The sequence below is a fragment of the Gymnoscopelus microlampas genome (genome assembly GCF_963454915.1).
Source record: "Gymnoscopelus microlampas genome assembly, chromosome: 22".
Taxonomy (NCBI): domain Eukaryota; kingdom Metazoa; phylum Chordata; class Actinopteri; order Myctophiformes; family Myctophidae; genus Gymnoscopelus; species Gymnoscopelus microlampas.
In genome coordinates this window covers 40559693-40576173 of record NC_139959.1, presented here as the reverse complement: position 1 = coordinate 40576173, position 16481 = coordinate 40559693, and the positions used below count along the sequence as shown (strand labels likewise).

The following is a 16481-nucleotide window of genomic DNA, read 5'->3' as shown; positions in this document are numbered from 1 at the left end:
CCGCGGAATAATGCATATTCATTTTTCAGGTCATGACACTACAAAAACAAGCCTAAAGTCGCTTATAACAAGCAGACATGGCAACACTGTGGATGAGTGGCTGAAGAGCTTTACAGGAAAGCATAACAAATTGAAGTAATGAGGATTGAGCTGTAATTAACTGGTGTATTATAACAGGACTGTCTGCTCTGGAGGCAGTGATGTGTGATGGTACTATCAGTGCCGTCAGTAAACAATAGAGAGTACAGGAAATGGCTTCTTAATTGCAAGTAAAGTTGAACTGTAAAACACACATGCACGCACGCACACGCACAAACGCGCACACGCGCACGCACGCACCCACGCACGCACGCACGCGCACACACACACACACACACACACACACACACGCGCGCACACGCGCGCACACACACACACGCACGCACGCACGCACGCACGCACGCACGCACACACATGCACGCACACACACACACACACACACACACGCACACACACACACACACACACACACACACACACACACACACACACACATACACGCTCGCATGCGTCCACATAGACACACAGTTGGTGAGGAATGGAACATTTTCCTAAAAGCTGTGTACAAACCAACAAACACCAAATCCATACAAAAGCAAAGTACGCTGTACCACTGAAACCAAACAAAGAAATTTACAATTGAGGCATTTAGAGAGACTTACAGTACGCAAAGTAAACAAGAGGTAACACATCAAATACATAGAAATAAGTGATCTAGGATCATAGGTGAACCAAGAACCTATCATCAGTCTAAACCAGGGGTCTTCAACAGGGGGTCCGGGACCCCTAGGGGGTCCTCAGAGTTACTACAGGGGGTCCCCCAAATCTTTGTGTGATATGATTTTTTTTTTTTTACCTTAACCACTTGAACCCTAGCATCCCTTTTTCTCAGGAGAACTTCAGCCAAAAATAGCCGATCTGCAAGCTCACAACGCCTCGCGCTGCGAGGCGTTGTGAGCTTGTAGATCGGCTATTTTTGCCAAAGAGGTGTAGAGGAAAAAAAGAGCAGACCTAATTTAAAAAAAAAAAAGTTCTATAGAGGGGGTCCCTGCTTCATCTCTCTCTCAGCTAGGGGGTCCCTGGCCTGAAAACGTTGAAGACCCCTGGTCTAAACAGTAGAATATCAAAAAATCTGTACATTGAAACTATACACGCTATAGGATGCCAGGTCTACACATGAACCTGACATCTGTCTACATAACATGCTATCTAAATTACATTTTAACCTTTGCGTAAGCCCTGCACGGTCATCAAGGCTATAGGGGCAAGTGCTACGGGTTAAGGTGGAGTCTCGGAGGAAGATTGGGAGTGAGTCTGCAGTTCTGACTGCAATGGGGAGTTCGTTCCACAGTTTGGGAGCCAGAAGGGAGACGAGTCTGGGAACGCGTGGAGCGTTGTCTAATGTAGAAATTGATTTCCATGGCAATTTATCACTGAACTAGATGCTGGATGCAAACCTGAAATACTGGATGTTAACCGATTCAATCCGGGAATGCATCTGTGTCATTTGAGATTTCTTTGGGCTATTCAAAAATAGCAGATATACAAGCTCATACAGTATATAGTGCCGCGCTATGAGCTTGTAGGTCTGCTATTTTTGGAGAAAAAAATCGTGAAATGTGCAAATCGTTATATAAACTGTTTACTCAAATCTTTGCTTCTGGGGGTCCCTGGAACAAAATATTGTTAGATGGCGGTGGGGGGCGGAGGTCCGTGGATAAATACATATCATTTGACATGAAAAAAGTTTGAGAACCACTGATATTATAGCGACATAAGTTAAAAAACAAAAACAAAAAGACAGTTAGGATTTAGAAGACATTTGTAGAATCCCCCGAAGCAAAGGTTTTAGTAAAACATGTTTGCTTTAAAAAATATATATATATATATATTCAAAGATTTGCAAGAATTCTCACGATTTCATTTTACATATCTAGAAGCTACGAGCTTGTATATCTGCTATTTTTGAATAGCTAAAGCATAACATAATGGTCAAAAAAAGGAATTTAAAAAAACCCAAAAAGGTAGCACATCCAAAAATGTCAATTAAATGGAGGACAAATTACTCACATTTCCACTTTTGTATTGGCACACCAATAAAGTGAACGCTTGCGCGTTTCGGCTATGAGCCTTCCTCAGAGCATGCTCTGAGGAAGGCTCATAGTCGAAACGCGTTTGTCCTCCGATTTGTCCTCCATTTAATTGACATTTTTGGATATGCTACCTTTTTGGAATTTTTCTATTTCCTTTTTTTGATATGTATACGGACTTTGGGTCTAGCACTCCACTGAGAAAACCCATTGTTGATGCGCAACCTCTTTTTCTTATATAACATAATGGCATCATAGCTAAAAGTCTAAAATGACACAGTATACGTTCCCGGATTGAATGGCTTAAAGGGGTAGTTCACCCAAAAAATGACTTATTTTCTATCAATTGGACACCCCATGAAGCCTTGAATCCATGGATTTATTTTTGTTTTGGTTGCATTCCTAAGCCAATAATTTGATTCCTGTCTCCTACCGGCTAATGTATCCGGTGGGAGACACAAAGTAGATTATTTGTGTCTCCTACCGGATACACACCCGGTCATCAAATTATTGGCTTAGGAATGCCACAAAAATAAAAATGAATCCATGAATTCAAGGCTTCATGGGATGTGCAATTGATAGAAAATAAGTAATTTTTTGGGTGAACTCCTCCTTTAATAAGAAAATACAGTACATTGAGTGTTCATCGTCTTTCTGAACACTCAACTGCACCACTCGGAGTGCAAATATCTCACCGTGGTCACGTGCTGTAGTGTAGGCACACAGGACTCAGAGATGCGGCCAGTCGGGCGAACATAATGGTTCATTTTGCTACTTAAATTTCAGCTATTCAAGGAGGAGGCCTCTTTAACATGAGACAGCTTTATACGCAGCCGTTTCCAGAAAGCCTCATCTCCAAATGAATCTCTCGTTCCAATGAGGAGACATAATAACTGAAAATACTGTGACATTATCTACTGTAATAGGAAATATCAACCGCCATAAAAAGGAAATGTTCTGAAGCTGTGGAATCACTGTATCAGTGAGTGATTGCTACTTTGGCACAGGTTCCACATTGTCAACCACATATACAATTTAATTATGAACCTGTCATCTTCAGATATCTATCTCCAATTGTTAGAAATATTTCTTTTCTGCTGTGTGTGTGTGTGTGTGTGTGTGTGTGTGTGTGTGTGTGTGTGTGTGTGTGTGTGTGTGTGTGTGTGTGTGTGTGTGTGTGTGTGTGTGTGTGTGTGTGTGTCCAGAGAAGTGTTTGTATTAGAGATATCCTACTCTAGCCTAGAGGAAGCCTTTATGACCATAAGGTCATTAAATACCAACCACTCCTACATACCATCTCAGAGCTGGGCTATAGGTGCAGACTATTTGCTTTTACATTTGGCAGCCTATAGGAGGACATACTCACAGACTGGTTGTTAGAGGGTTTCAACAACCTGCATTGCTTGTCATACTTTGGTCATACTCAACGCAGTGGAAGATCTTTTGTCTGATATCGTACAAGATGAGATGGAGATATTGAAAATGCAGCTCTATGCAAGTCTGAAGTAATGGAGCATATTGGTGAATCCCTTTGTCCCCATAGAGTAGTTGTATAGGTTTGGTTTGTTATTTAAAAGGTAGGGAAAGTGATTTGCTTTGGTTAAAATAAGTGTTAAATAGCTCTATATTCTGATAGTAATCTCATTGCTATAGAGTGTTTGTTCAGTAACAGGAGTCTCCTTGTCTCTGCAGCTCTTTATTAAACAGAAAAATGCATTTTCAGGTCGGGATACCAATTTTATCCAATCAGGATAGAGAACTCAGTCAGGATATAGATTAAACAAGTGAAATTAGAAGTGATGACACAAAGAAATGAGCTGACACACAATTAACTGGAACACTGCAGTATCAAAATGAAGCTGATAAATGGGTACTTTCTCCTGATTGGCTGAAATGTTGTCACCTACCAGAAAATGTATTTTCTGTTTAAAAAAGAGCTGGAGAGACATGGAGACGCCTGTTACTGAACAAACACTATATAGCAAGAGCACTATCACAATATAGAGCTTTAACCTTTTAACAAAAACCTTTTTGTTTTAATAGAAAAATCACTTACCCTACCTTTAATGCAACTCTGCTGAGTGGTACACGCAGGCCTAGGAGCTTGTTCTTTGATGTCAGTGGTGAAAACGTGGCAAGTTTAGTGGAGAAGCATTGTGAAATACAAGCAATAAACTTCACACAACGTTAATTTGATCTGTTCTCTCCCTGATGTCTATTATTTCAATGTTTTGGAGCATAAAATTATTAGCACAGGTTAAAGCATGTCTAGGTATGCTGCCTTTTATTCATTCCTATTACAGTTGGCACGCTGAAAAGCCCTCTATAGCGTTTCACACACCGTCTTTAGATTTTCATTAAACAAATTATATTTGAAGTTGTGAAGGTGGTGAGAATTCCCAGGGGGAAGAAAACATCAGTGCATGACTAATGAAAAAATCTGTGGTGGAAAAAGTACTCTCATTTTTTACTTGAGTAAAAGTATCAATCAATATAAATACTCTTACAAGTAAAAGTCCGGAATTCAAAATGTACTTGAGTAAAAGTACAAAAGTTTTGGTGTCAGAATGTACTTAAAGTACCAAAAGTAAAACTTCTAAAATGTTTGAAAATAGCAGATCAACAAGCTCACAACGCATCACGATGTGACCCGTTGTGAGCTTGTAGATCTGCTATTTTCAAATAGCCTAGGTATAAAATAGGGCTGAAGTGGTTCATGTATGTTTTTGTATAATGTAATAATATATCTCTGTAACTAGTAACTGAAGTTTTCAAATAATTGTAGTGGAGTCAAAGTACAATATTTGACTCTGAGATGTAGTGGAGTAGAAGTAAAAGTACTGAAAACTGGAAATACTCCAGTAAAGTAAAAAAAATACCTCAAAACCGGACTTAAGTACAGTACTTGAATAAATGTACTTAGTTACTTTACACAACTGGAAAAAGTCACTCAAGTGTATTGAAAAATGTAAATGTTCTAATTAGGTGGATAAGTGTATAAAGAGCTCCTGCTAAATCAACCTGTCACTTGTTTTGCAAACACGTACAGTGTAAATTCTCAGTGGTTGTAACATAACAATTTGCTCAGGATTTGCTGTTCACACCGTAGCATGTAATAACCTCCAACTCTGTATTAGTAGGAATTAGACAGTGAGGTGAGCACACTGTAAATTACAGTGTCATGTAGCGAAGCAGCAGCGTTGCCATGTCTGCTTACTATAAGCGACTTTGGGCTTGTTTTTCCTGTAGTCGCTTACAAATATTGGTAGTTGGGGGCTGCTTTTTTGGGGCTTGTTTCTAAAGTGTAGTTGCTTATTTGGGGCGTGTTTCATAATGTTGTTTAAACCAGTGGTTCTCAAACCTTTTCATCTCAAGGACCCCCAGATTAATATGTAATTGGTGCCAAGGACCCCCATGCAAGATTTGTGTTGTTAAAATGTTTCAAAAATATTCGACATTTCCCAATATGTTTTCAATATTTTTATAAATATACTTAAAGTACCAAAAGTAAAACTATTCATTGTGAAGTTTTCAAATGTATAAAATGTGTAAAAAAAAATCTGTTGAAAATAGCAGATCTGTTATTTTCAAATGGCCAAGATAGTGGCTTCTTTTGGGCTTGTTGGACCTGGTTGCCTATTTCTCTTGCAGAATCTGGCAACGCTGCAAAGCCTGTGACAATACTGTTGAATCATCAGGTTTTGGTGGGAGAGCCCGGTGCTTATAGAGACACTTTGTTATTATTTATTATGCTGACACTTCTGTTCTGTCATTGTTACCTAGCAGTGTGCTGAAAGGTCAATATTAATATTAATATATAAATAGCCAACAGGGCTGAAGTGGTTAGTGTATGTTTTGTAATAATCTAAATCTTCACAGTAACTAGTAATACACATTTTCCAAATAATTGTAGTGGAGTAAAAGTACAGTATTTGCCTCTTAGATGTAGTGGAGTAGAAGTAAAAGTATTGAAAATCGGAAATAATCCAGTAAAGTAAAAATACATCAAAATGATACTTAAGTAGCCTACAGCGTAAATGTACTCATTTACTTTCCACCACTGTTTGGAACACAGTTAAACGTTTCAAGTTGCCATCACAGAAAATGGCTAGGTAGTAGGCTTAATTGATCTGACATGGTTTTTATTACCAAACATTCAGACACAATAACAATACAAATACAACACATGATTAACAAAAACAGGCCTTCAATAACCATGAACAAAAACAGGCCTTCAAATATTTCGGCAAGAACTAACAAAAACAGGCCTTCAATAATCATGAACAAAAACAGGCCTTCAAATATTTCGGCAAGAACTAAAAAATGGTCGTGCATGAGGTCACGGTCGAGGCATTCTCCTTCCTCCCCTCACTCCCAGGCGTGGGGCACGACGGGACGGCTGGCCACGGGAAAAATAGACAATTTTACATGGCGGTGTCCACACTTCCTTAGTGCTCACACTTCCTGTCAAACTAAACACTATGACATAGTGTTTAGTGACATACAGTAGTCTGTGTAAAAGTCATAAACTAGCCCCCCCCCCAGCCCCCCCCGCTCTCGAACGGTCTACTGTACATATTTTGTTTTTCTTATTCTTTAAACTGCTTGAATGATGTTCTGCATAGTAGTGTATTAGCTGTCTGTCATTTAATGTCACTATGAATTGAGTACAAAGGACCCCAATGGAAACAAGCCAATGGCTTTCTTGGGTTTTTTAATTCCTAGCTTATTAGCTGACCTTGTATTGAACATGTGCTTTTTTTCTGCAAACTTATTCAATCATAAGCAGCCTGACAGCGCACCGTGGGTTCGAGTCCCGTTCCCGGCCGTCTTTGCTGCATGTCTCTCCCCATTTTTCCTGTCCATCTCTACTATAGAACTATAAATAAAAGGCAGAATAAGCCACACAAAAATAACGTATATTAATCAATCAATCAACCAACCAGGGCATCAAATTACTCAAGGCCGGCACTGGCTGTTGCTGGTGGTGCTGGTGGTGCAGCCGTTTCCCGGGTAGACGGGGCCATCATCATCATCGGAGGAGGAGCCGCCGGAGGCCCCTGCAGCCCGGCGAGGCGCTCCAGGGCCGCGGCGCTGCGCTGGAGCGCCGTGACGCCTTGGGCCATGAGCCTCTCCTGTCTGACCAGCCTGCTGTTCAGGCTGCAGAGGCCCCGCCGCAGGGCGCCCAACTCCCGCTGCACCATGCGGAACCCGGCCTGCTGGATCTCCTGAATCGGGTGATGGTCCTCCTCCTCCTCCGGTCCAGTGACCATGTTGTTCCTGGATGGGCGGGGGGGTCTCTGCCTGGCGGCACTGGGACCCGGTTCTGCCGCCGCTACCCCCGACGGACCTTCACCCGGGTCCGGATCCGCCTCCTCCTCCTCGGCTAGTTCCTCGGCCCCGGTTCCGTCCCGGTCCGTCTCCTCACTCTTCACTTGAAGAGGTGGTTCATCTGTGGGCAGTGTTGATTTTGACAGCAAATTCTGATTTAGTTTTTGATGTATTTTAGTCATCTGAAATGTTTTAGTTTTTGTCAAGTTTTAGTCGACTAAATATCATAAGATTATAGTCGACTAAATGTACAGTTGATTTAGTCGACTATAATGTACGTCGGCGGTGCCTTGATGGCGTCGTAATGGCTGATTTCACACTTGGTTGCATGCTGAAAATAGCCGATCTACAAGCTCACAACTCGTCGCAGCGCGACGCGTTGTGAGCTTGTAGATCTGCTATTTTCAGAGCTCAACACCCGAGCGCAACCAAGCATAAAATGACTTGTCTTTTAGTTCTACTGGATCTCTTCTCCACTCGTCCCTCACTAACATTTTAGTTTAGTTTTTATTTGTTGATGAAATTGTCAACACATTTAGTCATCGTAGCTTAGTTTTTATTTCATTTTTATTTCGTTTTCGCCAGTGAAAAAAGGTAGTCGACCAACATTTTTCGTCATAGTTTTAGTGGATGAAATCAACACTGCCAGGTGCAAGCGGCAAAATGATTGAATTACCTCCCTCGGCTCCACCATTCTCCGCTGGTCCCCCGATGCCATATATGCTCTCTGGGAAGAGAGTGGAGGCGGCGAGGACCTCCGGCGTAGCTTGTCCTCCTCCTGAGGCCAGTCGTTCCCGCCTGTTAGCGGCGGCCTTGGGAGTGATCGAAGGAATTATTGTATTGACAATTTCAAGGTACAGCAGCATGATCAAATAAAAAGGGAAATTTCCAATGGATTAAATCGCGAGGACAAAGTGAGCCTATTTCCATTATTTTCCAAATCGTCTCCTTCTTAAACCAATGGCCTACATTTTTCAGAAAAAACATAAAACAGATCCAAAACAAAACTATATGATATTTCTTAATCATTTCACCCAAAACGTTTATACCAAATTATGACTATTACTAGAAAATGTGCTCCTCGGAGCACAGGTCTCCGCCAGTAGTAAAAAGGGAAAGTAAAAGAAATAGTGTTGGGCATGTGCTGGCCTGCCCATTGACCATCAGGTCTAGAGAGTTCATGGGAGCCGTAGTGTGGCAGTTAGCAGGTACTCAAGTCCTACTGAGTCAGCGGACCCGTCAGCGGACCCGTGCTATTTTAACCAAAGGAAATCACTCTCAGTTTGTACTGGAAAGTGCTGTTCCTGATTGATCCTGTCTAAGCTATTTATATTACATATTGTGATGTCACGTGAAACTTGACCAATGTTAGGTGTTCTCAGACGGACACACACGCACGGTCGGGTAATTTGTACTGGAAAGTACTGTTCCTGATTGATCCTGTCTTACCTATTTAAATAACATATTGTGATGTCACATGCAGCTTGACCAATGTTGGGTGTTCTCAGACGGACGTATACAGAGACGGACGGAGAGGAAAAGATACTCTCCATTAATCCTGTCAATATTACATATTGTCACGTGTCACTTGACCAATGTTAGCTTGGCTGATGGATAGGTGTGTCTTACCTCACTTCCAAAGACATAAATAGTCTTTGGAAGTGACAAACCCATTTATAGGATTTTATTTCGTCATGCGTCTCGCTAGCCAATCAAAAGCATTGGTGACAACATATTGTCACGCGTCACGACCAATGTTAACTTGGCTGGGGGGGGGGGGGGGGGGGTGGGGAGACACAGCGGGACGGGAACGAAAACATACTCTCCACCATGCCTTCGGCCTGGCGGAGACAAACATAAAAATAACACTGACTGTCAGTTATGTAACAAAATATATTAAAATAGGTTTAAAGACGATTAAACCTGACTTAGGCCAAATGATTTACTGATTTACTCCAGACTTAAATGGCCTTAGCAACAAAAACATAAATTTTGGCCTAAGTCACACTAGGGAGATAGGCCATTATACCATTATACTAAAAGAGGAGTGAACAGCATGATCTTTTTCAATTAGGAGATACAGTAGGCCATTTTACCAGAGGTGGCCAGTGTCATGAGGAGCTGACTTGGGCAAAAATATCATTTTCAACTAAGTCAAAAAATGACTTAGGCCATTAGTTAAACCCATTGAGACCGGGAACGCATTCTGTGTGTCGTTGTAAGATTTCTTTGGACTATTCAAAAATAGCAGATCTACAAGCTCATTGTAGATCTGCTGAATATATACAGTATATTTCTTAAAGCGAACATTTTTAACTCATATCTTTGCTTCCGGGGGTCCCTAGAACAACATATTTTGAGATGGGGGGGGGGGGGGGGGGGTCCGCGGCCAAATACATATCATTTTTGGGGTCCTTGACATGGAAAAAGTTGAAGCACCACTGATATAGCAACATACTGTTAGGATTTAGAAAACATCTTTAGAATAATAATATTCAAAGATTTGCACACCTTTTCACGATAAAAAAAAAATAGCCTATCTACAAGCTCATAGCTTCGCTTGTATATCTGCTATTTTTGAATAGCCAAAGAAATCTAAAGTGACAGAGATACGTTCCCGGATTGAATGTGTTAACACATTGACTGCCTAGATCGAATTAATTCGATATTAGCTTATCATCACTTGCCTGCCAAGATCGAATTAATTCGATATTAGCAAAAAATTAATTTTTCAAAAAAAATTCAATTTTTTTTTTTTTTTTTTTTTTAACTTTTTTTTTTTTTTTTTTGACCCAAAGACCAAGGAGATATGAATTTTCGAAGATCTTTACTCTCATCCACTTCCTTGTTAACTTAAAACTTTAAAATTTTGTATCTCGGCTCCTGAGTACTTTTTTTTTTCCCATTGAAAAATCTCTGGCATGAATAACAATAGGCAGTGAAAATAATGAAGGTGACAAAATGACACACATAATACAGGCAACAACAAACCTTTCTTTTCCTCATTCTCTTCGTCGTGTCGAATTTCTTCTTGATCTGGTAGACGTGTCTCTGGATGCCGGAGAACGCCGAGACGGCCTCCGCCACCTCCACCCACGCCCGCCGGGCGTCGTCCCTGGCGGGCCCGGACGTCGGCGACCCGTAGATCCTCGCCTGCCTCGCCTTGACCTCGTGCACGAGCAGCTTCACCTCGCCTTCGGAGAAACGCTGCGAGCGTCCCGCCGGCGCCCAATGATTGCGCGTGGTGGATTTAGCACGTTGCAGCCTTCTGCTCTTCAGGGCAAAGGCACCTGGCACTAGGGTTGTCACGATTACAAAGTTAAAGTTGACGATCAATTATCACTGTTTCTGTTGTTGAAAATTAATGAAACATTATGAATAAAAATGACATTTCTGTTCTTGGCTTTTAGCTTTCGTAAACAAAAGTCTCACAGGGCAGATATGACGAATAACACATATTTAATTACTTTATACTTAAAAATAAACATTAATAGTGGAAATAGCCGATCCATAAGCTCAAAACGCGTCGCATCGCGACACGTTTTCAGCTTGTAGATCTGCTATTTCCACTATTTTTGACATTTTTTTAAAATATATGACATTTTTTAACATGGAATTGATTATGACGATTGTACAAAAATAATTATTAGACGATTATGTAATAACTGTGACAGGCCTACCTGGCGTGCCGTTTAGTTTGATTGGTGCAGCCACGCCCGAACCACACCTTGCCTTTTTGAGGCTGCAGAGACCCCGCCGGATCTCGAGCATCGGGTGATGGTCCTCCTCCTCCTCCTCCTCCTCCTCCTCCGGTCTGACCACGTTGTTCCTGAGTCGGCGGGGTCTCTGCCTGGCGGCACTGGGACCCGGATCCGTCTCCTCCTTGGCTCCTCCCTCTCCCGCCGTCGCTTCCTGGTCCGTCTCCTCCTGAAGTGGTTTCCACCACTGTTCACCTGCAGTGGTGGTAAAAGTACTTAATGTTTTACTTAAGTAAAAAGTATGAATACTGCATGCAATGTAGAAGTACTCTGTTACAAGTAAAAAGTCCAAATACAAACACAAGTGTATTATTTCTGACCATCCATGTCTGCACATTAAAGGGATAGTTCATCCAAAAAAATACTTTTTTGTCACCCCATGGAGACTTGAATTCATGGATATTTTTTTAGTTTCTGTCTCATTCCTAAGACAATAATTTGATGACCAGCGGACCGGTAGGCAGCGGTTCCGGTAGGAGACACAAAGGTTATCAAAATAATGGCTTTTGGGTGAACTATCCCTTTAAGCATGGCCTTACTCCCAATAAATAGACCTAAAACAAAACCAGGTGCAAAGTGGCAAAATGATTGAATTTATTACCTCCCTCGGCCTCCGCTGGTCCCATGATGCCATACTCTGCGAAGTAAGTATCTGGGAAGAGTGTGGAGGCGGCGAGGACCTCCGCCGGCGTAGCTTGTCCTCCTCCTGAGGCCAGCGGTTTGCCTCCGTTAGCGGCGGCCTTGGGAGTGATTGAAGGAATTATTTTATTGACAATTTCAAGCTACTGATAAAAAATAAACGGAAAATCCCAATGGATTAACACAGTAAGGCCTGAGGCCGATAATTATTTTTTTCTAAATCCTAACAGTTTATTGAAAAAAAATATAACAAATATTTGTTCAATATTTTTCAAAAATAGCAGATATACAAGCTCGTAGCGCGGCACTCGGTGCCGCGCTACGAGCTTGTATATCTGCTATTTTTGAATAGCCAAAGAAATCTAAAGTGACACAGATGCCTTCCAGGTCTTAATGGCGAGGACCAAGGCTTGAGCCCTAAGATACCCATGTACCTGTCAAAAAAACGTACTTCCAAAAAACGTAAATGAAGTCACAACAATCACAACACCAGAGGTACAGCTCCACTGATCACGTCCAACCCAGATTTGGCACAAACAACAGGGTTGAATTCGTTCTCCTGCTATGCGACCAAAATGTGGAACGCTCTACCAAAAGTCGTGAAGGAGTGTAAAACCCTACTCTCCTTCAAAACCTCCCTTAAAAGAGTACCTTTTTTTGAGGCTGCCATTCCAAACTGGCCTCTGTAAAAGTCATATCCTACCCCCCCCCCCCCCTTCTCAAACTGATTATTGTATATATTTTTTATAATATATAATATAATATATAATGTCACTATGTATGAATTAGGGCTGCTAAATGGTGAATTAATATTCGGATTTCGAATATTCCTCGAATATGGGGAAAATGTGTATATTTGAATATGAAAATGAATATTCAATATATATATTTTTTAATGTTTATTTGACAGGGACAATAAAAAAAAACAATGCATCAAGTTATAAAAACAAACAAAATATATGTTTTATTGGATCCGAGCACTTGATACATTGTTTTTTGCATTGTCCCTGTCAAAAAAAACATTAAATATATATATATATATATATATATATTTTTTTTTTTTATTATAATATTTGAATATATTCGAATATCTGCCAATTTTTAAGACGAGATATTTTAATATAATTTCTGAGGAAAGTTACCAGCCCTACTACGAATTGAATACCCCAATTGAAAGTCAATGGCTTTCTTTTTTTTATTTTATTCCTATTAGCTGACCTTGTATTGAACTGTACTTTCATGAGCTTTTTTCTGCAAACTCCTAATAAATAAAGTATTCAATATAATTCCATTATTTTCCAAATGACACATAAGGTAGGTAGGTGGCCAGTGACTTTGGCCAGTTTCACTTTCAAAACCTTTGCATCACTCATGTCACACAAACAGAATGAGATGCGTTTCATTGATATAACAAGTTTGTTCATATAGATTCCTATCCACAAATCCACCATTCATCCACCTCCACAATCCACATGATCAAAACCATTAGTTTTGGGTGCTGGATTCAAACCAACATCATCTCGGGTCACGCGCTCCATGCAGGAGATGTGGAAGGAAAATGGACGAAGTCACTGGCCACTAGGGCTGTCAAACGAATATTCGATATTCGAATATTATTCGAATATTGGGAAAATATGTATATTCGAATATGAAAATTAATATTCAAATTTAAAAACGTTTTTTTTTGTTTTGTTTATTTGACAGGGACGATAAAAACAAACAAGAGATGTTTATTATTGGATCCAAGCACTGTTTTTTGTACTGTTTGTACATGTTAAAATCATGTTTTTTGTACAACAAAAACATTTAAACATTTTATTTTGAAAAAAAAAGTATATATATTTTTTATAATAACAATATTCGAATATCTGCACATTTTTAAGACCAATATTCGAATATCATTTCTGAGTTAAGTTGACATTCCTACTGGCCACCTACTGTATATACAGGGGCAACAAACCTTTCTTATCCCGCTTCTCTTGGTCGTGTCGTATCTCTTTTTGACCTGTTCCGCGTGTCTCTGGATGCCGGAGAAAGCCGAGACGGCCGCCGCGACCTCGAGCCACGCCTGCCGGACGTCGTCTCTCGTGGCGGGCCCGGTCGCCGAGGACCCGAAGATCCTCACCTGCCTCTTCTTGACCTCGTGCACGAGCAACGCATTTTCTCCTTTGGAAAAACGCTGCGAGCGGCCTGCCTCGAGGAGGATCTCCATGCTGAAAGGAATGTGTGTTGTGGAGTTAGCATATAGTGCAGCCTTTTTAGACCGGTAACGCATCTGTGTGTCATTTTTAGATTTATTTGGCTATTCAACAATAGCAGATCTACAAGCTCATAGCGCGGCACCGAGGGATTGAGCATGTAGATCTGCTATTTTTTGAAAATTTGTGCAAATCTTTAAATATAATTTTTTAACTCAAATCTTTGCTTCTGGGGGGATTCTACAAATGTCTTCTAAATCCTAACAGTTTTTTTTAAAACAAGTATGTTGCTATAATAAGCGGTTCCCAAACCTTTTTCATGTCAAGGACCCCCAAAATTATATTTATTTGGCCGCGGACCCCCATCTCAAAATATGTTGTTCCAGGGACCCCCCAGAAGCAAAGATTTAAGTTAAAAATGTTCGCTTTAGAAAATATATGTTCAAAGATTTGCAAACATGTTCAGGCTGGGTAAGGCCCCTCTCGCACTCCTAAATGCCAAATTAGTGGGTTTAGCCAGTATGGCCCTTTGTAGGGCCCTTTGAAGACTGTTTTCCTTAGCTCCGAGAAAGCCCCTCTGGCACGCACAAACGCACGCGCTTTCTCAAGGCTTTCTCATGATTTTTTGAAAATGTTCAAAAATAGCAGATCTACAAGATCGCATCGCGTTGCTGCGAGCTTGTAGATCTGCTATTTTTGAATCGCCAACCTATACAATATGGATAAAGGGGTGAAAATGCATTCACCTTTTTGCTGGGGACCCACTAGAACCCCCTCAAGGACCACTCTGGTGGTCCGCGGACCACAGGTTGAGGACCACTGGCTTAAGACAACGCAATGTAGACACTGACAAGAAAAGGAAAGGAGTGATCAATCAATCACTGTCAATCAGACCAGCAGACATGTATAAACAGCAGTAACTCAGATAAAGCATGGTAAATGATGGCCATTGTTCACATGACGCTCGTCTATCACAAGCGTCATGGAACCACTCGTTCCTGGTTTGAGAATATTTTACATTTACAACCCGTACATCTACATAAACGTTCACATTTAAAATATAAAGTGCTGACCCCTAAGCCATGGATGTTACAAGTTGAACCGCCTGGGTCTAAGTTCCCGTATCTTCAGTATTGTTAAAAGAAAAGCATTATAATCCGATCGGCGGCCATTTATTCTTTATTTTAAATAATGTATCGGAGTGCGATACACCTCCCAACCGATAGAGGCGCGTGGATGAACGCATATAGAGACAATTGGGGAGAAATGGCCACCGATTGGATTAGAATGTTTTTTATTGAACAATACGGAAAATACAGGTACTTACACCCACGCACTTTAACTTGAAACATCCGTGGCTTGGGGGTCAGCACTTTATATTTAAAATGTGAACGTTTATGTAGGTGTAGCGGTTCTAAATGTAAAATATTGTCAAACCAGGAACAAGTGGTTCCATGACCATGTTTCAGGGCTAGTTAAATGAATACAGCAGACACTTACAGTAGTCACAGACGCTGCAGTGCTGTAATGATGAAGGTGGATACTTTGTAGCAGGTGAACGGCTATTGTAACTGTATTTAGGAACTATTTAATGTATTTAGTAACTATCATTTAGTAACCAAACCGCTTTCTCTGCTGCTACTATGTTGCTACTGGAATGAATAAATAACCCACAATGCATTGCGCACTTAAAGTGGCAGGTTCATGTTACAGTTTTTAAAGGGATAGTTCACCCAAAACATTACTTATTTTCTATCGATTACACCAGTGGTTCTCAAACTTTTTCATATCAAGGACCCCCAAAATGATATGTATTTGGCCGCAGACCCCCATCTCAAAATATTTTGTTCCAGGGACCCCCAGAAGCAAAGATTTGAGTTACAAATGTTCGGTGCCACGCCATGAGCTTGTATATCTGCTATTTTTGAATGGCCAAAGTATAAAAGGTTAAAGTGGTTAAAATTATTGTGATGCTATATTAACAAATTTAGCTGGGGACCCCCTGGAACCTCTCCAAGGACCCCTGAGTATTTTCGGGGGTGAACTATCCCTTTAAGGTGTTAAATAATAGGCAAATAATAGTCAACTTAATATCATGCTTGGAGTTTTCTAACAACTGCAATGTAGAAATACTCTGTTACAAGTAAAAGTCCGGAATTCAAAATTGACGAGTAGAAGTGCAAAAGCATTGGTATAACAATTTACATAAAATACCAAAAGTAGAAAGTACTCATTATGGATACGTTTTCAAATATGTAAAATGTATCAAAATCTTTTGAAAATAGCAGATGTACAAGATCGTTGCGATGCGACGCATTGTGAGCTATTTCACAAATAGCCGAAATGTATATAGGGCTGAGGTGGTTAATGTAGGTTTCGTAAATAATAATCAAAATCTACAAAGTAACTAGTAACTAAAGTTTTTA

At 40.6% G+C, this 16481-nt stretch overlaps 1 protein-coding gene across 2 annotated transcripts; it reads right to left on the bottom strand.

Annotated features, from left to right (window-relative positions):
* Window positions 1-7079: 7079 nt before the first annotated feature.
* Window positions 7080-15687, bottom strand: LOC311039093 (uncharacterized protein). 2 transcript variants are annotated; one of them, XM_084048733.1, is made up of 7 exons: window positions 15556-15687; window positions 13818-14070; window positions 11820-11958; window positions 11141-11413; window positions 10452-10756; window positions 8137-8272; window positions 7080-7581 (listed from the first exon to the last, which is right to left on the bottom strand). In XM_084048733.1, the coding sequence occupies exons 2-7, from the start codon at window positions 14067-14069 to the stop codon at window positions 7085-7087; spliced, it is 1602 nt and encodes a 533-aa protein (XP_083904859.1). In that variant the 5' UTR covers window position 14070; window positions 15556-15687; the 3' UTR covers window positions 7080-7084. The 2 variants fall into 2 exon arrangements, with proteins under 2 accessions (XP_083904859.1, XP_083904860.1); XM_084048734.1 differs by having other exon boundaries at window positions 10452-10750.
* Window positions 15688-16481: the final 794 nt, after the last annotated feature.

Excerpts from the sequence above, each read along its gene's own strand:
- LOC311039093 (XM_084048733.1), bottom strand. The coding sequence starts at position 14,069 with ATGGAGATCCTCCTCGAGGCAGGCCGCTCGCAGCGTTTTTCCAAAGGA. Across the intron at positions 8,273-10,451 it reads AGAGAATGAGGAAAAGAAAG|GCCGCCGCTAACAGGCGGGA; the intron begins GTTTGTTGTTGC and ends ATCACTCCCAAG. Across the intron at positions 7,582-8,136 it reads GAATGGTGGAGCCGAGGGAG|ATGAACCACCTCTTCAAGTG; the intron begins GTAATTCAATCA and ends CACTGCCCACAG.